The sequence below is a fragment of the Capra hircus genome, chromosome 26 (genome assembly GCF_001704415.2).
Source record: "Capra hircus breed San Clemente chromosome 26, ASM170441v1, whole genome shotgun sequence".
In the NCBI taxonomy this organism is placed as follows: Eukaryota; Metazoa; Chordata; class Mammalia; order Artiodactyla; family Bovidae; genus Capra; species Capra hircus.
The window spans coordinates 36,545,149-36,569,755 of record NC_030833.1 but is presented as its reverse complement, the minus strand read 5'-3'; the positions used below and the strand labels follow the sequence as shown (position 1 = coordinate 36,569,755).

Here is a 24,607-nt window from a genome sequence, read left to right as displayed (position 1 = left end):
TTAGTCCCAGCTCTCAGTCACTGGATTTATCTCAGCATTCTAATTTGCTTCAGCCCCAAAGCAGATAAACACAAATAAGTTCTTCACAAAAAAACCTTCAGTTGAGGTCTGAGACCTCAGAAAAGCGTTGACAAAGTTCCAGAAAACGTTGGCGAATCCGGGAAACGCCTTCCGGGCCTGGGCACCTTCCTCTCCACTTCAGCTCCACCCCTCCACCCGCAGCCCAGCTACATCCCGCACTCCTTTCGCACTCAGGTTCCAGGCCCCGCCCCAGGAGGCCGCAGCCAATCGGAGAGCCTCGCCCCCGCCGGCAGTGACGTGCCCCGCCCCGCAGCCGCGGGATTCAAACTCCCGGAAGAAGCTCCCGCGCCAAAGGGTGTGACTGGGCAGACCCGAGCGCTGCGCTTCGCCTCAGGTGCTGGCTGGCTGCGGGGAGGCGACCGCGGAGGGTGGCGGGGGGGCCAGGACCCGCAGCCTTGAGGCCGGGTGTGACCGCGGGGGAGGCGGGATCAGTGCGAGATCGCGCTGGCTGGGATTCAATCTCTGCTTACCTTGGAGTCAGTCGCCGTTCCCTGGCGCTCACTTTGTGCCTTTGCCCGGGACGCCGTCGCCGATTGGATCCCGGCTTTCAGCTCTGCCCGTGAGTGTTAGCATCCTCTTTCAGACAAGCGCAGGGAGTTCTAGTGACTTGGCCAAGTCCTTTCCTTAGTACAGCATTTTGCGGATTAGCAAGCTCTTTCGTGTCTATTCTACAAACTTCTTCACCTCAGAGTTGAGAAGAAAGGTGCCTGTTTTTGCAGTTTTCTTTGCCTCTCTTCCCACTGGAGGTCTTATGTGAAGGTTTCTGTAGATTTGCCTCCACTTGTAGAAGACGTGGCCTGTAGTAGATGCTTTGCCCTTTACTAAGTATCTTAATCTTTCACCTTAGAATGGACAAAAATCCAGGGCTAACCTTCTCTGGTGGCTTAGTGGTAAAGAATTCGCCTACCAATGTAGGAGACGAGGTTCGATCCTTGGGATGAGAAGATCCCCTGGAAAAGGAAATGGCAACCCACTCTAATATTCTTGCCTGGGAAATTCTTCGTGGACAGAGAAGCATGGTGGGCTACAGCCCATTGGGTCGCAAAAGAGGGGCACGGGACTTAGCGACTAAACAACAATAACATACATGCTAAGTCGCTTTAGTCGTGTCCGACTCTGTGCAACCCATAGACGGAAGCCCACCAGGCTCCCCCGTCACTGGGATTTTCTAGGCAAGAACACTGGAGTAGGTTGCCATTTCCTTTCCCAATGCGTGAAAAATGAAAGTGAAGTCGCTCAGTCGTGTCCGACTCTTAGCGACCCATGGACTGCAGACTACCAGGCTCCTCCATTCATGGGGTTTTGCAGGCAAGAGTACTGGAGTGGGTTGCCATTGCCTTCTCCGCAATAACATACAGGGTGACCCTAAAGGTCAGTTTCATAGGGAAGCCTTCCCCACCGCAGCGTCTAAGTAGGTCTCCCTTACTTTTACTTGTATCATTAATCACTGTACTTTTCTTTTACTGGATAACATTTATTTTACAAATTGAGGATCTATATTTGTTTCCTTGTTATTGCCTGCCATCTCTGCTAGATTGAAAGTTCTGTCATGTAAGGGGCGTATCTCTCTTTCATTCTTGTTTTCAGCCAGTTTTTACCCAACACCTATTATGCTGCCTGGTAAATTAGGTTCTCCAATATTTTTTGAATGCATGAATTGTATCATATTCCTCTGGCTTCCTTAGTTACATCATTATTATTATTTTATTTTGGAATCCATAGGTGGAAAAATGCTTTTTAACCTCCCTAATTAAAGCTACTTTTATTATGTGCTCAGTATAGACTTGGGTTTGATCTTTGGGTAGGAAAGATCCCCTGGAGAAGGAAATGGCAACCCATTCCAGTATTCTTGCCTGGGAAATCCCATGCACAGAGGAGCTTGGGCAGGCTATTAGTCCATGGGGTGGGAAAAGAGTCAGACATGACTTAGCAACAAAGCTTCTCCTTACTTCTTGTTCTTAATTCCTGCCATTCCTGAATTCTTTGAATATTGGGTCTCTTTTTCCTATAAATGCCTCAGACTGAATTCTTCTCACTTCTGCCCACTGTGCTCTCTGAACATTACAGTTAAGATAGAACTGAACTAGGCCTATCTTCTCAAACAGAGGACACACCATTATGTCAGGTAATGATGTTTCAATGTCCAGATATTCAGAATTATATTATTTGTCATTGGGTTTTTATTCTGGAGTAAAGTTTGTCTTTGTAATCTAACTTTCAGGTTTCATTTAACGGCTTAATCATTGGTTATCCCTCTATTTTTTTTAATGAAACATTTCTATTGAAATATGATACACATAAGAATCCTGCACAAACACAGACATACACGTTGACATATTGAATACCTCCGTGTATGTACCACCCAGATTTAAAATATATATATTGTTGTTAGCAAGCTAGAAGCCATACCCCACTGTATCACTTCTATTTATATAGAAAGGTTCTTCTGTTTAGCAAATAGGTTATTAGATCTTTTCAAACCTGAGATTTGACCTTGTAAACTCAGATTTCTTTTTACAGGCACTTTCAGAGATGACTTCCAGAAATCCCAAAGATTTAATTAAAAGTAAATGGGGACCAAAGCCTAGTAATTCCAAATCAGAAACTGCATTAGAAAAATTTAGGGGAGAAATTGCAGCTTTAAAAACATCAGTAGATGAAATCACAAGTGGAAAAGGAAAGCTGATTGATAAAGACAGACACAAACTTTTGGAGGTAAGACCTTTTAAACTGTAGTAAGCTTTACTATGGGAGATGAGAAAGTATATGATATAATCTAGTTTTTATGTTCACTAAATGTAAACAATAAATCTAATCATGTCACCTTTGAGGTTTAGATTTTAGCATGAAGTTTTAAAAACCCATTTAATCATGTACTTTGGCTACTTTACAAGTAATTTTTGTTTTCTGATTTTTTTTAAGGTAAAATCATTACAGATATCAGCATTTTGTGTTCTGTTACACTATATTTCCCTAATTTACAATTTGTTATGACATAGTCTGAAAAGGAGTTAGGAATATTAGAACTGGAAGGATTTAAAATTTAATCAGTTGAATTTATTTTGCAAGGGTATTTTTATTTTTCATAGTTAGAAAACAAATGATCCATACTAAATAATATCATTGGGTTTCTTTAAATTTTACTTTATAAGGCACATCATAAAACCAAATGATTTATTATTTTTTTAAACACGTATTGAGGTGAATTCTTATTTAAGCATGGAGAAATGATCTGTCACCAATTCTTAGACATAAAGATTATTTTGTAATCTGGTGAAAGAATCTAGTAGCTTTCCTGAGAGCTCTCTTTCTGGTTCATTTTACTTCCGACAAGCAATGGCTGTCAAAATCCCTTTATAATCAATTAAAATTAAACTTCCTATAACTTCTACCAGTTTGTTCTAGCTATGTCCATTAAAGCTACACAGAAACAAGTCTTTTTTTTTTTTTTAATCCAATTGACAGCTTTTCAGGTGTCCAAGTCTTCCCAGATGGTGCCAGTGGTAAAGAACCCACCTGCTAAAGCAGGAACTTTAAGAGATGGGGTTTCGATCCCTGGGTTGGGAAGATCCCCTGGAGAAGGGCATGGAAAGATATTCCAATATTCTTTCCTGGAGAATGCCGTGGACAAAGGAGCCGGACAGGCTACAGTCCATAGGGTTGGACACGACTGAAGTGACAGCATGCATGCATGCAGATATACAAGGAAATCTTGCTTCCTCTTACTTATCGATAGGCCAGCCCCATATTCTTCAGCTTTACTGGCTTTTTCTCATCCTGGTCACTTTCCTGAACACTTTTCTGGTGTTCATGTCCCTCTTGAATTAATGCTTCTGGATTGCACACAGTCACAAACACAGATTCAAACAGTAGTGTTATTTCCCCTAATCTGGATGCTGTACTCTATGAAATCTTAGAATTGTATTGGCTTCTTTGGTACTGTGTTATAATACCGTCTTATCTTAAGCTGGTAGGCAACTAAAAATCCCCTCATCATTTTCACACAACCATCCAACTCTACGTCCCCATCTCTATTTGAATAACTGTTTTTCCCGCCCACCCTCAAATGTGAGTTTTTAGTATTAAGGTTTTTTTCCCCTTTGTCAGCGTGCAAAGCCATTTTACTTACTTTTTCTATCATTTCTATATTAGTGCTTTCTCCCTTTTGCCAGCAAGTTTAACTAACATGCCTTCTTTAACTTTCTAATCCTTGAAAATGTTGAACACTCCCTGGAAGATAACCTTCTAGATTTGATACCAAATCATTTATTAACAAAAAGCAAGTTTATGAATGTACTTTTATCCAGCTATAACATTCTGTAATAGCTGAATTCTGTTGCTTCAAGTTTATCAGCAAGCATGTGTCTCTTTGTGTGACTCAACTTTTAGCCATTAAGATGACTAGAATTGGCATGATGGGGGAATGATTAGCAGATAATCAGGTGAGAGCCAGCTCTTCTTTAGCTTTCTAAGTGGTCTCTCCTTTCTGTGTCCATGTCCCATTTATTTTATATATATCTTAACCACAGCACTTATCATACTGCATTAATGTATTGGTCTAACTCTCTATGAGCTCTCTGAGCATTTTTTTGGTCCTGGTATCTGGTATAATGCTGACTTGATACATAATAAATACTTCCTAAATGCTTGTTGTAATGTACTGTTTATTTTTGTGTTTGACCTGGCCTTGTTCTAAGATTCTTCTTAGTTTATGTCTAGAAAATTCGAGTCCTTGAAGCTGAGAGAGAGAAGAATGTTTATCGCCTCACAGAGAAGGACAAAGAAATACAGCGACTCAGAGACCAGCTGAAAGCCAAGCACAGCACTCCTGCATTGCTTGAACAGCTGGAAGAGAAAACGAAGGAAGTTGAAAGAAGAGAACAGCTGTTGAAATCCTTGTCTGAAGAGACAGATGTGTTGAAGAAACAGTTGTCTGCTACAACTGCAAGGCTTGCTGAACTTGAAGGCAAAGCCAATTCGCTTCATCTATCACAGGTACTAATTTCTTTAAAACCTGATTTTTTAAAAAAAATCTTTCTAATACAGTTTGTAATTATTATGAAGAATGGGTTTGTTAAAACATGCTTGTCAAATGGTGAGACAGTATAGTATACTAACAGGTTTACTTTTTTTTTTTTTCATAGTCCTAGTCTTTGCTATAAGCAAAAATAGGTAATATGGCTCCCTCCACTGACCATACCATTGTTTTGCCCAAGGGAGTTTTCAGAATACAGACTCTGCTGTGTATCTACAATAGCCAGGAAGATTTTTTTGAATTCTTTTTTTCTATAGTTTGTACTGTGAGAATAGTGGCTTCATTTCTTGGTTATTTTTCATATTTGAGATACCCAATTAAAACAGCAAGTATGCTTTTCTCCTGTCTTGTGTTTTAGAGTCTCTAGTGTAGTAGAAAGAGCATGGATTTATGGGTAGGCAGCTCTGAGTTCAGATTCCACTTGCTAGCTGTGTGAGTCTAAACAAATTCCTTAACCTCTCCAGCCTTAGAAACAATGCTAGAATTCACCAGACCCCTCTCCTAAATCTTATTTTGCACATCAGTAAAATGAGGATAAGAGTACTGGAGATTAAATGTTACAATATATGTGAACAACCTAGCAGAGTGCCTGGCATGTGAAGTGAAAGTCGCTCAGTTGTGTCTGACTCTTTGTGATTCCATGGACTGTAGCCCACCAGGCTCCTCCATCCATGGGATTCTCCAGGCAAGAATACTGGAATGGGTTGCCATTTCCTTCTCCAGGGGATCTTCCCAACCCAGGGATCGAACCTGGGTCATTGCAGGCAGACTCTTTACCATCTGAGCCACCACAGTGCTAAGTAAATAGTTTCTTATTGATCAGACCTTTGATTCTCTTGAAAATTTGGACATGTGAATAATACTAATACCACAGCTATTAACACTTCTTACAGAAGAAAGGGCACTTCTCTGGTAGCTTAGATGGTAAATAATCTGCTTACAATGCAGGATACCTGGGTTTGATTCCTGGATCAGGAAGATCCCCTGGAGATGGGAATGGCAACCTACTCCAGTATTCTTGTCTGGAAAATCCCATGGACAGAGGAGCCTGGTGGGCTACAATCCATGGGATTGCAAAAAGTCGGACACCACTGAATGACCAGAACTTATTTACAGAAGAAAATCTATTGCTTTCAAATAAATGCTTCAGTGATGTTAAGGGTCTTTGTACTTTATCTCCCCCTTTAGAGTGAGGCTTCCTACTCTAAGAGAATTTGCCTGCCAATGCAAAAGATGTGGGCTTGAGCCTTGTGTCAGGAAGATCCCCTAGAGGAAGAAACGGCAACCCACTTAACTATTGCCTGGAAAATCCCATGGACGGAGGAGCCTGACAGGCTACAGTCCATATGGTCACAAAGAGTTGGACACGACTGAGTGACTTCACTTTCACTTTTACTTAAAGCTCAAGAATTAGTTTCTCTACTTTTGAAGATGGAAATAGAAATCTTGGTAGAAATGATAATTTTAAAAATGTATTCATGTAATCACTGTGGGATACTCACTGTTCATTTCTGTACTAGTCAGCATATCTAATCATCTGACAACAGACCTCCAAATCTCAAAGTCTTATACAACAAGTGATTATTTTTCCGCTCATGTCACAGCTTATTTTAGGTTGGAGTGGAGGAGGCTTTGCTCCACAGAATCATTCAGAGATCCAGGTTCCTTCCTTCTAGTGGCTCCCTCTTCTCTCAGAGCGCAGTCCTCCACCAGATCCTTTATACACAGCTTTGGGCTAGAGAGCATGTGAAGAACTGGGGTAGCCTGTGGGGTCTAGGCCGAGGATTGACATATCTCATTTCTGCTTACATTCCATTGGACAGAATTCAGTCTCATGACCTCACTAACCACAGGGAAGGCTGGGAAATGTGGTTTGCAGTGTGCCCAGGGTAAAAGGAAAGAAATGTGATGAACTATCTGTGTCATGGTTTCCACTTGAAGGACTAAATTGAGAGGGGGGAAAGAGCATGAGAAAAAAAAATATTTTGAGCTTTCTTGCCATCCTTCACACAAGTCTCTTTCCTCAAAGCTATTAAAAGACTGAAATGCAGCTTTTTATGAGCTTTGTTGGTTAGCTTTGGTACCTTACCACCTGGAAAATGAAAGTGTTGTCACTCAGGCATGTTCGACTCTGCGACCCCATGGACTGTAGCCTGTCAGGCTCTTCCGTCCATCGAATTCTCCAGGCAAGAACACTGGGGTCTTCCCAACTCAAGAGATCAAACCTGGATCTCCTGCAGGTGGATTCTTGACCGTCTGAGCCACCAGCTTACCATCTACTTCCCGTCTTTTATTCCCTCTGAAAAAATGAAGAAAGAAGAGGAGACAAATTATGTTTTGAGTTCTATATGAATGAATACTAGTTAATACTATTGCTAATGTTGAATATAAATATAATTCTAGGAAACAAAATTTTTCTTTTATTTGACAATTTAATATTTTCAAGATTTCATTTAAGTAGGCCAATTGCTTGGTTATGTTTCCTGGTGAAAATCAGAGGGCTGTTCATATCCACTGAAGGCTAGTTTGGTGATTCTGGGGTCCAGAGGACCTCAGATATCAAATTAGATATGAAATCTCAGGGTGTCCAATCTGCTTAGGAGGCCTCCAGGACATTTTAATTCCGCACTGCTACTCATCACCTGGCATGTACCAGTTCTGGATTTTGGGATGTATGTGAAATATACTGTCTTATTATGAAGGTAAATAGAATGAGGAAACTTATGTTCTTAAATTATCATGTTAACTAATATTGATTTACTTACAGACTGTGGCTACAAGTTGCTTCAATTCATCAATGAATAATATTCATGAAATGGAAGTACAGCTGAAAGATGTAAGTTCATTTTTATTTTGTTAAGTTATGGCTAAAGAGGACTAATTCCTTTATCATTAAATTTCATGGAAATTGACAACAGTAATGCTGTAGCTTGAAAAAAATCTTTTGATGAGATGAAGAAATGAATAGTTTGAGATCATCTCTCTGGGTTACCACGTTTAAGTCTCTTTCCAGGCATTCAGGAGGGCTAGTTCCTGTAAGTATGGTTAGGAAAGCCTTGGAAATCTTTAGGCTAGAAATCATCCATTTCTACCAAATAACTCAATAATATCCCGTTTTCACTTGTCTAATTTGCTCAATAATTTTCTTATAGTAATGTAATTTAATATGTATTATTTTTTCTTTTTGTTTATCCATGCTAGATGTCCTCTTTAGTTTGAAATTATTCCCTTAGAAACAGGATTTGCTTTCCTACTTTGAAAAGCAAATACATTCTTTGTGTATTCAATATTTCTTTTTCCTACAATTGGATATGAGGTTAGCTGTATTATTCCAAACATGTCTTAAATGGATTGGTGGGTTGCATTGAAAATTAAATAAATTGGGGACATAGGACTAGTAGTCACAGTGTATTTTTTCAGGTTTTAAGATTAGATATACAAAGTATGAAATTCTTGATTTAATTATTGGGTCAATAGGTAGATATTGTGATTCCAGAAATATTACTGGCATGTCTACCCTGATCTAAGTATGCTCTTAAGAGTCCTGTTCTATCTCACATACCAGGCATACCTTGAGGTCTATTTGATTTTCAAGAAAAGAATTTAAATCCGTTAGTGTCTGTATAACTGGGTTCTAGAGTACCCTTGGGAGAAGGCAATGCAACCCGCTCCAGTACTCCTGCCTGGAAAATCCCATGGATGGAGGAGCCTGGTAGACTGCAGTCCATGGGGTTGCGAAGAGTCAGACATGACTGAGCCAACTTCACTTTCACTTTTCACTTTCATGCATTGGAGAAGGAAATGGCAACCCGCTCCAGTGTTCTTGCCTGGAGAATCCCAGGGATGGGGGATCCTGATGGGCTGCCGTCTGTGGGGTTGCACAGAGTTGGACACAACTGAAGCGACTTAGCAGCAGAGTACCCTTTTCAAAGTAATTTATCTAGAGGTAGCTAAAATAAAGAAGAAACACAATTCTTAAAGAACCATCAAAATAAGTTTGTTGTATGTCATGTATTATCCCCAGCATTTAGCCAATTGGAAAGAATGACTAGATGGAATCTGGTGAAGTTTCTTGAATTTTATAGTGTCTCTTTTAGCAAAGTGCCTGAAAATAGATGCTGTTTTCTTAAACCCATGTGTAATTTTTAGGCTTCTCAGTGTTAACTACTCCAAATATCAACTAAAATTATTGTTATGTAATGATGATTAGTCTGGGGTAGAACCTGAGAGTCTCCATTTCCAATAAGCTTCAGGTGCTGCTGCTACTGTTGGTGGTCTGAGGACCGCTCTGTGAGAACCATTAACTTACATTTGAGAAGCGAGAGGTGGCCAAGCTCTGAGATGCTTTGGGATCTCAGCAGATCTTTCAGACCAGGGGGAGTATTATAGTTGGAAGACTGAGAAGCAGGGAAATAGAAATCTCACTCCTCAGAGTCTACACCGTCACTTTATTTGGCTTTGGAGGACTCAGCCATTCTAATCCTATACCCTCTGCAGAGCTCCCACAAAACTTCCTGTAGAGGTTTGCCCACCCGTTTTAAGAATCAGTGTTTGTTAGGCAAATATAAGTCCTAAAAGTCTATTTTACTTCTCTTAGGGTCAAGCTGTATCATTCCTCAGCTATCATTTAGGTCTGGCTCATATTTGGAAATAATTACGTGGAGTTAATGCTGTAATCGCATTCCTGATAGCTCACTTGGTAAAGAATCCACGTGCAATGCAGGACACCCTGGTTCGATTCCTGGGTTGGGAAGATCCCCTGGAGAAGGGATAGGCTACCCACTCCAGTGTTCTTGGGCTTCCCTTGTGGCTCAGCTCGTAAAGAATCTGCCTGCAATGCGGGAGACTGGGGTTCGATCCCTGGGTTGGGAAGATCCCTTGGCGAAGAGAAAGGCTACCCACTCCAGTATTCTGGCCTGGAAAATTCCATGGACAGTCCATGGGGTCACAAAGAGTCCGACATGACTGAGCGACTTTCACTTTCAATGCTGTGATCATTATCCAGTCTCAGTAACTTTAAAACCAAATAGCTAAATGTCAGTTTTAATAGGCGTTTCTTGCTCTTGATTTAAAAAATCTGGTTTATAGGGAATTCCCTGGTGGTCCAGTGGTTAGGACTCTAGGCTTTCACTGCAGGGGGTATGGTTTTGATGCAGCCAAAAAAAAAAAAAATCTGACTTTTAAACATAGAATTACTGAAGATAAATAATAATTATTTTTAATTTGGAAAAAAATTGGATTTACAGAAAAGTTATAAGAATGGAAAATAGTACACAGAAGTCCACATACTCTTTACCAAAATTGAACTCATTAGCATTTTATCCCATTTTATACTTTCTCTTTCAGTCCCCACCCCTATCCGCGCACATACACATACACACACAGACATAATATTTTTTCTGAACCATAAAATAGTTGCATATATCTATAGCCTTTTCAGCCTGTATACGCCAATGTATATTCCTAAGAATGAGGATACTCTTACATGACCACCATACAGATACCACCTTTACTAGATTTCACATGGACATAATACTTCTGTGTAATCTGCCATCCGTGTTCTAGTTTTGTCAGTTGGTGCGTATTTTTTTCTTCAGTGTAGGCTAGCATTTCAGTCTCTGTTAGAGTTTTTGCCCAAGGAAATATTTAATGGATCCCTGCCAAAGCAGGAGGAAGAGCTTTCATGGCATTCCCCACAGCTTCACTTTGCCTACTTCTGTATTTTTATCGATAACTTGGGTGAACATGATAAATGCATGTCTAACAAATGTGTAGAGACACGAAGCTGGAAGAGATAACTAATGTGGAGGGCTCTAAAGATGCAAAACTCATAATGTCAGCATCCACTGACAGCTATCAAATCTACTTTTTGTTGCTTTTATTACAGAAATGAAAGTAGACACAGAGTGAGATCAGGAGTAGAGAAATGTTTATTACTTTATTGAAGTAACATCGCCATCATGTGGCCCTTTAGAATAATGCCTCATCCTCACTTTGGCAGCACGATTACTAAAATCAGGCTTCCCTGATGGATCAGATGGTAAAGAATCTGCAGTGTGGGAGACCTGGTTCTATCCCTGGGTCAGGAAGATCCCCTGGAGAAGGGAATGGCAACCCACTCCAGTATTCTTGTCTGGAGAATTCCATGGACAGAGGAGCCTGTCAGGCTACATACAGTCCCTGGGGTCGCAAAGAGTTGGGCACGACTGAGCAACTAGCACACACACACGTAGGTTTTCCTTCAGCTGAGTTACACTAAGCAGCTTTTTTGTTAAGAACTTTGTGCCATCTCTTTTCTGGCAGCCCTAAAGGATACAAACTCATACCTCCTGGCTGCCACAGTTTAATCATTAATAATAATTAATTCCCTCAGGTCAAGGATGAATTATGACACAAAGGATACATATTATACACTTGTAAGACTACAGAAATAGTTATGATAGTTCTATGACAAGATGTTTTGATTACATTTTCATGCACTACTTAATTAACGAGTAATAGATTTTTGAAAGTGTTTTATTCTTTTTGAATCACTAAGTGTATTCTACTGTGTATAAGGAACTGCTCGATTCCTTCCTGCCCTCCTCCCTTCTCTGAACACTCTCAAACTCTGGTCTAGGTCTACAAGGCTTTCTGGTTCTTGCAGGCATTTTCTCCACCCATGTTGTCAACATCATTCACAAACATTTATCAGGCAGCTTCTAGGTACAGAAACACAAATAAGGAACTGTGAAATAAAATATCTAAACAAGCCTGTGCCCAGCTGTCCAGAGGGCTCAGGGTATAGTTAAGATAAGAAGTATCATCAGGAAGCAATCAAGAGTTCATGAGTATAAGATGACAAGCAGACTGAATGGACACAAAAATCACTAGTTGCTTGCGAAGGAAAGGAAGCTTGATAAGGAGGGTTATGGTGAGGAGCCTTGAAAGATAAGCCTGGATTCACTGGAACGTGATGTAATGTGGAATTTAAGTGGGCAGATAACATAGGAAGGGATTGTAGAGCACTCTGCACGAAGGGAAGAGGCACAGAATGTGTGCATTATTGTGTAGGCAACAAGGAAGCAGTGGAGGAAAGGAAAGGCCAGGCTGTGATTTGAAGAGATGGGAAGTAGCAGATAGTGGACAATTTTAATGTCAGTCTAAGGGAACCTAGCTTCAGTTTCAGCAAGTGTTGTCCTGAAGCTTTAAAATATTCTGTTATTAATATAATTAAAACAACTTGGCACTTTGAGGGATAGAGGAAGAGGTTGAACTGAACGTACTAGCTATAGCTATTTTGCCTCAAAATATTAAGTGATCATTATATTAATTAACCTAGAGCTATTGGTCATGGCCTGTGTCTCCTCTCACTGTTCTTGATGAGGAAATCAGCCTCCAAGTAAGGGTTTATAAATCCCCAAATTACCAAGATCCAACAGTGAGCCACTGCTCAAGCAGGTATTTCTGTGGGGGTAGATAAGTCTTGAGCTTCCCTGGTGGCTCAGATGGTAAAGAATCCACCTGCAATGTGGGAGAGCTGGGTTCGATCCCTGAGTTGGGAAGATCCCCTGGAGAAGGGAACAGCTACCCACTCCAGTATTCTTGCCTGGAGAATTCCATGGACAGAGCAGCCTGGCAGGCTGCAGTCCATGGGGTCACAAGTAGTCACACATGACTGAGTAATTTCACTTTCATGTAAGTCTTGGCTTCTCTGGGGCCTCAGATGGTAAAGAGTCTGCCTGCAGTATGGAAAAACTGGATTCAATCCCTGAGTCAGGAAGATCCCTTGGAGAAGGAAATGGCAACCCACTCCAGTATTCTTGGCTGGAGAATCCCATGGACGGAGGAGCCTGGTGGGCTACAGTCCATGGGGTCACAGAGTCAGACATGATAGTGACTCACACTTTCATGTTAGGCAAGTCTTAGCACAAGTGCCACGGGCAGAGGGCTCATCACCAATGAACTTGGCCATTGGTGAAGGGGTTTTAGTATCTCTGTGTGTACCTCCTTCTGGGGCCCTTAACATTTTATGCCTGTGACATTAGATTTAGCTGTGCGTCTTCTGTTTACACAAGTAGTCACTGAGACTTATTTCCTCAGTCTCCCAGAAGCATAGAACAAAAAGGGGGCAGCCCCTGATAGCTCAGTTGGTAAAGAATCCTCCTGCAATGCAGGAGACCCCTGTTTGATTGCTGGGTCAGGAAGATCCTCTGGAGAAGGGATAGGCTACCCACTCCAATGTTCTTGGGCTTCCCTTGTGGCTCAGCTGGTAAAGAATCCGCTCACAATGAAGGAGACCTGAGTTCGATCCCTGGATTGGGAAGATCCCCTGGAGAAGGGAAAGGCTACCCACTCCAGTATTCTGGCATGGAGAATTCCATGGCCTGTATAGACCCTGGTGTCACAAAGAGTCGGACACGACTGAGCAACTTTCACTTTCACTTTCCATGCTTTTGGATGGAAGACCTAGATTGGAAAGAAGAGAAGAGTTGTAATTTGGTGCTAAAATATAAGCATTTCAAGACTTTGTTTTCCCTCTGCTACTCACAAGCAAATCTTCTTTGCCAGCTTTCAACTTGAATTTCTGTCCTGCTGCTACTGGCAAAAACAGAGGGTATGGATGAGGGGGAGGTGTTTATACAGTTGTGTACAGCCCTGGCAGGCTCCTTTGGCTTTGCCTTTGACTGAATTTCCAAGGATCCAATGGTTAAGACCAGTGAGAGTTAGAATCAGAGTATATATGAATTTGTCCCAGTTAACAATCAAAATATCAGTAGAATTTTTCACTAAAAAATTTCATAAATCTTTGGGCTTCCCTGGTTGCCCAGGGGTTAAGAATCCACCTTGCAATGCAAGGAGCATGAGTTTGATCCCTAGTCTAGGAAGATACCACATGCTGCGGGGTGTCTAAGCCCGTGAGCCTGAACTACTAAATGCCTGAGAGTGTAGAGCCCATGCTCTGCCACAAAAGATGCCACTGCAGTGAGAAGCCCACACTCCACAACTAGAGAGTAGCCCCCACTCTCTGCAAGTAGAGAAAGCCCAGGCACAATGATGACCCAGTGCAGCCAAAATAAATAAATAAAATTAATATTAAAGCCTTTCATAAACCTATACACCCCTGTCCATATATGCTACCTTGATTTATCCACTAAAGTTAACGTAGCTTCTTTTTTTTTTCTTTATGAAGTTTTTATTTTAAAGATGAAATTTATTTCAAAAGTTCTTATATAAACCAATCATGAATAAACTTTTATAATGAACTTCTCAAATCTTTTTACTATCTACCTTTCTGGCTCAGCTGGTAAAGAATACGCCTGCAATGTGGGAGACCTGGGTTTGATCCCTGGGTTGGGAAGATCCCCTGGAGAAGGGAAAGGCTACCCACTCCAGTATTTCTGGCCTGGAGAATTCCATGGGACTGTATAGTCCATGGGGTCACAAAGAGTCAGACAGGACTGAGCGACTTTGACTTTCTTCTTGGGATAGCATTGTTATAATAGTATTAAATTTCCTTTTTTATTCAAATGAACTGTTTTCAAGATTAATGATTATTAGCAAATCTTGATGTAAGATAAACATGATACTATAAAATTACCATTTCCTATCAACTATCTAAAGTAAAAAAGTATTTGGTACTAAGTGTTCTTATGTTCAAATTCAAAAGTAATTTTTAGTCCCAAGGGAACTTGGTACTCCAGACTTAAATTTTAATGATATTTACATAATATATATATTTATATTTTTAATCACTAAGTTCCTCCTCATCACTGAAGTATGTGCTTTTCTTTATCCTTGGGCGTCTTGAATCACCTGATGTTGAAGGACCTCCTGAACTGGGTTTCCATTTTTTTTGTTCTTCTTCACTTTTGGCTTGCTGGAAAGCTATGGCCTGACTGAGGCTGTCAAGAGCAGGATCTTCCCCTTCATCTTCACTTTCTTCTACTTCTTCAATTTCTTCTCCTGGCTCAGGAATTTTCTTTTTTTTCTTTTTCTCTTTCTTCTTTGGAGGTTCACGTTCTCCAAGCATATTTTTAGGACAGGCATAACTTTAAGTGTCCACTTTCCCCACATTCATAACACTTAGATTTATCAAAGTAGTTTCGTCTTCGGATGAACTCAGCTGCTCTTCCATTGTCAATAGCAATGCTTGCTTTTATCACTCTACCAAATAACTGTTTGTTGTCTATTGCCCTGGTACAGTTTTGTGCAGAGTCTTTATCCAAAAATAGAATAAATGCAACCCCTTTACTCCTCCTGGTATCTTTATCTTTCATTATAGTAACCTTTACAACTTTGCCATACTTGGAAATTATCCGATATAAGTCATTGTTGGTCAGGGAAAAGGGCAGATTGGATACATACACTGTGCTTTTACTTGGGGCCAATCCACCACTCATTTCTTCAAGTGGGGCGGGCCCGGGGGGGAGGGCCAGAAAAGCGCGAGCCCTCAGCTCACTTGGGGCTCAACCCCGACCGTACGTCGCTCCTTGCAGCTGCCACTGCATCACGGGTCCCGGGAGGGGTCGCGCGCAGGAGACGAGAAGGTAGCTACCACGCCTCTTCCCGGCTTTCCTTTGTCCCAAACTCCCTTAACGTAGCTTCTTATGTGAATATTTGCTAGTATCTTGCCACAGATCAGGTGGAATGAGCCACAGAAAATGTAGATGAGGTTTTATAAAATTTTCCAACTTATGCTAGGTGGCTGGTAAAGCATAGTGAGGTTCTTGTAGGAAAGATGTAACTGAAATGAAAAATGAACATGAACAGTAATGGTAAAGTAAACCACTTTCTCTGTTACCAGGTAACTTAAATAGACACTGCTTATTTTATTAATATTGTCCATCATTCAAATAATTCCTTGACTATACATTGTATGCAAAAGCTGAGAGTCCTTTTGGAAGAACATGGTCTGCCACTTCAAGGAACTTAATATAAAAAATCTGCCTGCAATGCAGGAGACATAGGAGATAACGGATTCAATCCCTGGGTGAGGAAGATCCTCTGGAGTAGGAAATGGCAACCCACTCCAGTATTCTTGCCTGGAAAACTACATGGACAGATAAGCCTGGCGGGCTGTAGTCCATGGGATCGTGAAGAGTAGGACTTGACTGAGCGACTAAGCACGCACAGTCTATTTGAAACAGCAAACACAGAAAAAAGCTAATGATGGTTGGTAAAATAAGTTTTTAAAATATGTAGGTATGTGTTTATAACAATTGAGTTCCTAAACCCCTATACAAACTAGATGAAAGGTCCCATTTGGGGATTTTTGAGCTCTAAAAGATGAAAGCTGGTGATAAAGAAAGGGGGTGGTGTTTGAGTTTGGTTCTCTGGGAGGCAGACATGAGACGGAGTAGTTAGCAGTGCAGTTTATCGGGGAGCCACATCTGTGAAAGGAAGAGGAAGGCCCAGGATTGAGGCGGGGTGGGAGAGGCGGTGCGGGGCGGCACTGTCAGAGCAGGATGCAGGCCTGACAGCCTCTGTCCACCCCTTGGGAAGCCCGCAGGCAGAGCCCTCGGGTGGGTGGAAATACCTCTTGAAGAGTACCTGAGCGCTGCACCTCTACCTCTGCCACAAAGGCGTTCTAGTAACAGAGAATGATGTGAACACCGACATGAGGCAGACTGTATAGGAGACAGCGGACAAATGAACGTAACCCTGTGTGGACATGACTTGGCCATGTTATTTGGAATTCTGAAGGTGTGTGGCCTTGGAACGTGTCTTTGTGTGGGAAGCTTTACAGTGATGCCTGGAATCATTCTGTGATACGAGCCATCGAGTATTTATGTGCTGGAAAAGACTGCGTCCCGTATGGTCTCTTGTCCATCTGAAGGGTTTGGGTTTTGATTATTGATTTGCTTTCATTTGCACTGTGAGGCTCTGGAGAAAAATCAGCAGTGGCTTGTGTATGATCAGCAGCGAGAGGTCTACGTGAAAGGACTTCTAGCGAAAATCTTTGAGTTGGAACAGAAACTGGAAACAGCCCCTCAGACACTCCCGCAGCAGACAAAAAAGACTGAATCAGAAGGTACTGGTGTAAAAATGTTCTTCTGGGTTGGCCTGCCTGACATTTTCCAAAAAGAGAGATGCATCAAATTTAGATTCTTATAGATCTGTGTTATAAAGTAAAACAAGAGCAAGTCTGCTAGCCTTGAAGTAAGAAAGCCCATTTTAACCAACCTTCTGAATTCATCTCCCATTGTTTTCTGACACCAGAGGGCGAGAGGCACAGGGTAAAGGGATCTTGCAGCTCTGCAGGCACGTCAGGTCTTTTCCACCTTGCAAATCCTTTCCCTCCTTCAAAGTCCTGCTCCAGCTTCATTTCCCCCGGTGCTAGCCTTGTCAGTGACTGTCTTGTTATTCCGCTTCCCTTTAGCAGTTATTCATATCAACTCTAGGAGAAAGGTTACATTTTTATACATGATTCTTCAATCATTTGAATCTCACCCTAGAACTGAGGTGAAGTTCTTATCAGTGATGCTGTTTGCCAAAGGCTTTGTAGCTTCTCTGACACTGATCTCCATTGAGTTCACAAGAGCCTAAGAGTGGGGGCAGAAAGGATCATTATTCTCGTTTTACAAATAGATTCGCCAGTTCCTGGTGATGAGCCAGGAAAAGAAAAAGCTCTGTGCAAGGCACTCATTTAAATGACTGACAGCCCCACTGGCACTGGAGCCTTGAATTATAGAAAGAGAAGGCTCATAATCTCAGAGCTTCACATTTGAATATTTAAAATGAAGCTAATGCTAAAACAGTATGAAAGGAATATCTCTAGAGATAATTCAAAACTATTTATCCCTCAGGGGACAAAGTTACTACTGTATTGCCTTTATAAATTTGCTACACATAAAAGTAGGTTTTTAATTATGGGTGAAGTCTAGCTTTTTCCTTTGGTAATATGATTTTTCTTTTCTCTCTCCCTCTCTTATTGTTTCTCTCTTACTTTCTCTCTCTGTGTGTGTTTTATCAAAGTGGTATATGCATTAATGTCTCTATTTGTTGGTTTGTTTTCTTTAGACATTAGTGACATTCCCCTCCCCCAGAATAATTATATTACTGTTTCTGATTCTTCTATCTATTCATTTTGTAACTTCAAGTAGTATACCTGAACTTGTTTCTTATTCTGTCAAACATCAACCATGATCCCTGTCTCTTGAGTCTTCATTTTTGAAGATGAGGAAAAAATGCAGTCATGCTTACAGAAACATATTTACACTTATTTCTTCAGGAAAATTACCTATTTTGTAAAGTAAGTTGTGCCATGATGTGTTTGTCACAGGTTATCTTCAAGAAGAAAAGCAAAAATATTATAACCATCTCTTGGCAAATGCGAAAAAAGATCTTGAGGTGGAACGACAAACCATAACTCAGCTGAATTTTGAACTGAGTGAATTTCGAAGAAAATATGAAGAAACCCAAAAAGAAGTGCAAGATTTAAATCAACTGTTGTGTTCACAAAGAAAGGCAGATGTGCAACATCTGGAAGACGACAGGCATAAAACAGAGAAAATACAGAGGCTCAAGGAAGAGAATGATCTTGCCAGGGAAAAACTTGAAGAAGAGAAGAAGAGATCTGAGGAGCTGTTATCTCAGGTGAGTCTAACCAGCCTGGTTTTCCATGGTTCGTAATCCAGAATTTTCATGGTACTTACTAAGTGTCAGGGGCTATTTTAACTACTCAGGAACCAGCATGGAACAACAGAAGTTCCTACCCCCTCATAGGAGTTCATGCTAAGAAGGGAGACAGACCATAAGCAAGTACCTAAATAAAACAGGGTAGTATGATCAAGAGAAATTGAGGCCAGTAAAGGCCTCACTGAGGAGATGATATTTGGACAAAGCTGATGGCAAGAAGGCAGCAGCGAGGTGAGTGACTGGGAATTCCCTCCTGATGAAGAGATCACAGACACAAAGGTTCTGAGTGAGGACGAGGTAGGCATGTGTGGGAAGCTGAAAGAGGGGGATCCAGGTTGATTCCTAGGCTGGCACTGTGAACTGTTCTCAAGTTCATTCACTGTATATCCCCCATGTTCTAGATGCTCACAGCCAGATCTGGAATGTTTGTCTCAGTAATGTTGGCATTACTACATTAGATTTATTAGAATTGAGTACTATTTCAAGAGAAACTTATTAAATTTTTCCCAGCAGCATGAACTAATGGAAAACACATAATTTGGGGTCTATCCCAGGTCTCTCATCGAGGATACCTGAGGAAACTCAGCTAACTTCTCTGACTGACAGGTTATTTGTGTGTCAAATTAGTAATAATAAATCTTATAACCTCTTCTCACCTCGTAGGACTTCTGTGAAGGTCAGCTGAAAGAACGTAAAAACGCTTTGTAAATTAAAGGGCTAGGTAAATGTTAGCTACTGCTACTCTTAGAATAGTGATTTCTAAAATCTTCCAAAATTTGAGTGAGAGGGAAAAAATGGTCTTATAACATTTGCCTTCTCAGTTTTTACCACGCTCACTTCTGCCTAGAGGTGTGAGCAGTGATATTTACAAAAGATTAAGCAGAAATGATTGAAAATTTTGCTACAACTCTGTGGCTGAGGAGGCCAAGCTCTGCCAGCTTTTTTATCCTACTCAGAAATATCAGTGGATGTTAGGACCTGCTTGTCCACTGCGACTTAGTGCTTTTTTCTACATTCAGTCTGTGCCTCAGGGAACTCGGCCCAAGCGGTACTGCTCAGCTACTCGCATAGATAGCTGTCCAACCATAGCTAGCACTCGCCTGGAAGAGCAGATATTGCCCTGGTTAGAGATGTGATATTTGTGAGCCTTTCACGCATCCTGAGTCAAGGTCAAGCTATAAGAATTTAATGTGACAGTGTTGGTTCTATTTACATCCTACAGGTCCAGTTTCTGTACACGTCTCTGATGAAGCAGCAGGAGGAGCAAACAAGGGTAGCTCTGTTGGAACAACAGGTACTCAAGAGGGTTCCTTCTAAATCAGTTTAACCTTTGAGAAATGGAATTTTTCCTCATGTTTACACTGTTGTATGAAGAACCATTTGTAAGTTCTAGAAAATGTTTTTTTAAAACCTTTAACAAAAATATTGAAAGTGACGACTTGTGCAAGCCATATAGTCCCATTACTATCTTTAGGCTAAACCGAATTCTCTGAGGTGACATGGCAATTTTCTTGACAGGTGGATGTTTGCCTGAGCAAAATTTCTTCTTCCCTAAATGGCTGGTAGTCTGACAGGATGTTCCTAATAGAACTACTTGATAACTTCAAGTAGAACTCAGAGACCGGTTACTCTCAGAGACCAGAGATTTTTAGTATATTTTAGATTTTAGTATATTTTAGATTTTTCGTATATTTGAAACCAGGGAACAGCCATCTCCTTCCCTTTCCTACAAAAAGGAGGATGAGGAGGACAGATTCTAACCAGCAGCTTCTTAAGCTGCTCCTCACTCACTTAGACCTCACACTTTGGCTTTGCTCCTTGGATAGAGCTTCTTCGTTTATCAACATATCCCTGTGCTCAGAGGAGTTCTTGCTCTGATGGCCCAACATGTGTTTTTCTTGTGATACTAAAGAAACATCCAGTCAGGAAAACTAGACAGTATACAGTAGCTGTCATTGTCTTGTCTTGGGCACTTTTTTCCAGATGCAGGCATGTACTTTAGACTTTGAAAATGAAAAACTTGACCGTCAAAATATGCAACATCAATTGCATGTAATTCTTAAGGAGCTCCGCAAAGCAAGAAATCAAATAACACAGTTGGAATCCTTGGTGAGTCTGGAATGGTTAGACAAAAATTTATTTCATCTTTCTTTTTCTTCCATCTTTTTATTTATATGTCAAAGCAGTTCCCAAAATAGAAGGATACAGTTTAAGAATAGCTGTTTCTTAAATTAGTCAAATCAAATCCCTTGCCTCATTTGAAGCATCTGCCCTTTGAGCATCAGTTCAAAGTACTAGACAGAGGGACATTACTGGCCTCTTGGTAATGATAACATTACCAGTGCCTGGGATCATCCCCACCCACTCTGGGCTCTGTGATTCTAGAGGCACTGAACAGAGCTTGGTCTGAGGGACAAAGGGAGCAAGGCAGGGCAGTTTTAGATCCTGAACTGAAATTGTGCTTTTCTCTTTAAACAACAGAAAGAAAAGTTGCTGCTTTTAGGGCTAATGGACTATTACTGTTAATATACTCTGTAGGCATACTGAATTAAGCACATTCTGTGGATTAACTTGAACACATAACCTTTTAAAACATTAACCTTTTTAATAACATTGCTTCTATGAGGAAATGGTTTTGATTTATTTTCATTCTACTAATAAGCTTTGAGGGGCTTCCCTGATGGCTCAGTAGTAAAGAATCCACCTGCCAATGCAGGAAAGCATTTGATTCCTGGGTGGGGAAGATCCCCTGGAGAAGGAAATGGCAGCCCACTCTAGTATTCTTGCTTGGGAAATCCTATGGACAGAGGAGCCTGGTGGGCTACAGCCCATGGAGCGGCAAAAGAGCTGGACACAAATTAGAAGCTAAGAACCACACAGTAAGCCCTGGACTAAACCTGTTAGGGTCTGTCCCACTAGCCCATATTTTGTATGTGATCCTTGTATTGCAGAATATTTGCAAAGGGTGCAATGTTACAAATAGAATTCTTCAGTTTTCAAAAGAGAAAAGAGCAGTTTTTAAAATCATTTGCAATTTCTTTATGAATAAAAGACAGAAAATAAAATTTTTGGCTGTTTATGTCATTGATTTTTATCATAATATTTAAAATTGAAATTTATAATTCATTCCTGTTTATGACTGTTTATCAAAGTACAGGAAGCCAAAGAGTATACAAATGAATCCATAATTTTCCTGTATTTTTCTTCCTTTTCCTACCATTCATCTTTACAGTATGCTGTAAAATGTTCATTTTTAGTTACTGACTGTTCTAAATTTCTCAGGGAAAAAAACATGAAAATGAGACGTCACAAATTAATTATACAGCATCTTAGTCATTCCTGTGTGTAACCTGTTTGACCTGCTAAAATTTTTTGCTGCTCTAAATTCCATGCAGTTCTTTATTGCTGAAGTTGCCTGTCTTTAACCTAGCAATCTTTGTCAGCATTGCCCATAGGCCCACCTTTACATGTGACCCTAAGCATTTTAATAAAACCTGCTATGTAAATACCTGATCCTAGTACTTCCTGGGTAATTTCAGTGATTTATAACAACCTCATAAGGGCTTCCCAGGTGGTGCTAGTGGTAAAGAATCCGCCTGCCAATGCAGAAGACATAAGAGATGTGGGTTTGATCTCTGGGTAGGGAAGATCCTCTGTAGAAGGGCATGGCAACCCACTCCAGTATTCTTGGCCTGGAGAATACCATGGACAGAGAATCCTGGTAGGCTGCAGTCCATAGGGTCGCAAAGAGTCAGACACGACTGAAGCAACTTTGCATTCATGCGTAACCACCTCATGAGTTACCAGTGTAATACCAGTGACCGGAGAGATTCAGAAAAAAATCTAGCTAGAGGGCTGAAGCAACTGGAGTATCTGTGGAGCAGTTACAACTGCTGAATGGTAGGCCATCTATACAAACGTGTTCATTTGACACTTATTTTTCAGAAGCAGATTCGTGAGTTTGCCTTCACAGAGCCATTAGTCACTTTCCAAAAGGAGTCTGAAAACAGAGGAAAAGGCGCCTTACCAAAAAGTCCCACTGCTGCGTTAAATGAAAGCCTGGTGGAATGTCCTAAGTGCAATATCCAATATCCAGCCACCGAACACCGAGATCTACTCGTCCACGTTGAATACTGTTCCAAGTAGCAATGTGATTGTTCTTTGTTTTTGTGCCAAAAGATTCAATACTGTATCTTATGTTAGCTAATGGACATTTTGAATTGCTTATTTCACCTCACGTCAGAAACTGCCTGTCTACCTTTAAGACTCTAGCATAGCAGTGAATTGTTGTGTTTTGTTTTTGTTTTTTTTGCCTGCTTTGCATTTCCGAGCATTGAATGCTGAGACCATTAACATTTTGCACTGTTAAAGTACTTGATGAAGAAAAGATAGTTCAGGTTATTGCTTGTAGGTCAAATCTGTTACACCAACAAGCAAATATTTTGTTTTTCGGATTTTTAAAAAATCGAAGGCAATTAACCAGGGATCTTTATTGTTATTATTTTTTAATCCAAGCACTTCATAAGCCTACCATTCTGACTTTGATGTCCTTTGTGAAGAGATGGTGATGCTTTTTTCTTTTTGTTTATATTTCCTTTCTATGATAGAGCAGTTATTAGAAAAGTTGGGCATTTTCTTCATCTTTATTGCTGCTTACTGTTGAAACTGTAGACCTAGCTGTGTTTGAAGCACAAAGCAGATTCTGTTTAAGGAATACTCCTTATAGCCACACAGTGTTTTCTGTGATGTTAACTGCTATACCTTTAACTTGAATTTCATCAGCACATGTTAGTTAGCTAAAATTGTTAAAATGAATTTTAACAAAACCACCGAGCCCTCTCTTGATATGCAAATGTTTTATTTATTTATTTTTGGCACTCTTGAAAGCTGGGTGATGTAATGAACAGATATTTGCTTATCTGAATATTTTTATACATGTGTGCATAAACCAAGATTTAAAAAAAAAATTTCTTCAGGTTTTCTAAAATGCTTAACACTGAGCTACTATTGGTAATGTAAAGGAGAAAAGAATAAAGAGTTATTTAATAAATTTTGCTATGAGGAGAGTATATGTATATAGACGGGTATTTTTAAGATTTCTTCCCTGAGAAGGGTGCCAGAGAGTTACAGATAAACATAGTGTAAAATGATTTCCTTTAGGATTGGTTTGTTTGATCTTCTTGCAGTCCAAGGGACCCTAAAGTCTTCTTCAACACCACAGTTTGAAAACATCAATTCTTCGGTGCTCAGCCTTCTTTGTGGTCCAGATCAGGGTTTCTGAGGGGATGGGAAGCATGGAATGTGCCTTGTCAACGAGTTCTCTAGATGCATTTTGGTGTATCACTGAAGACAGAACTACTGACTAGCCCAACCTTAACTCCTGGATGAAACAGAGTCCCAGAGAGGGGCATGACTTACCCAGGTCACTTAGCAGGTTTGTAGAAACATGAGGGAGGCCCTGACTCCCAATGGGAGTGGTTGTTAGAGCCACTACCATTTTGGCTTGTATGAAATGATTCCTGCAAAATTACTCTTTCCAAGATCCCCAGTGCTCTGCCTTCTAAGGCAAATCCAGTATTTGTTGGTCTGGTTCTCTTTATTTTCCATATTGTTTGTGCTGTGCTCTCTTTAGAACCTAGTATTTTTTGGCTTTGGATGGTTGAGTGGGAAACATGAGTAAGACACTGAAAAATACATTCTATTGCCTTTTTGTGCTGTGCTCAGTTGCTCAGTCGTGTCTGACTCTTTGTGACCCCATGGACTATAGCCCACCAAGCTCCTCTGTCTGTTGAGATTCTCCAGGCAAGAATAAAGTGGGTTGCCATGTCCTCTTCCAGGGGCTCTTCCCAACCCAGGGATTGAATCCAGGTG

The 24,607-nt window shown here is 40.7% G+C and overlaps 1 protein-coding gene and 1 pseudogene across 2 annotated transcripts; one reads left to right on the top strand and one right to left on the bottom strand.

The window, feature by feature from the left end:
* CEP55 (centrosomal protein 55) lies at window positions 334–23,786 on the top strand. 2 transcript variants are annotated; one of them, XM_005698222.3, is made up of 9 exons: window positions 334–415; window positions 2,602–2,796; window positions 4,801–5,076; window positions 7,884–7,952; window positions 16,979–17,129; window positions 18,381–18,694; window positions 19,959–20,030; window positions 20,720–20,845; window positions 22,682–23,786. In XM_005698222.3, the coding sequence occupies exons 2-9, from the start codon at window positions 2,614–2,616 to the stop codon at window positions 22,880–22,882; spliced, it is 1,392 nt and encodes a 463-aa protein (XP_005698279.1). In that variant the 5' UTR covers window positions 334–415; window positions 2,602–2,613; the 3' UTR covers window positions 22,883–23,786. The 2 variants fall into 2 exon arrangements, with proteins under 2 accessions (XP_005698279.1, XP_005698278.1); XM_005698221.3 differs by lacking the exon at window positions 334–415 and adding an exon at window positions 432–640.
* On the bottom strand, window positions 14,812–15,853 carry LOC102176013 (annotated as a pseudogene).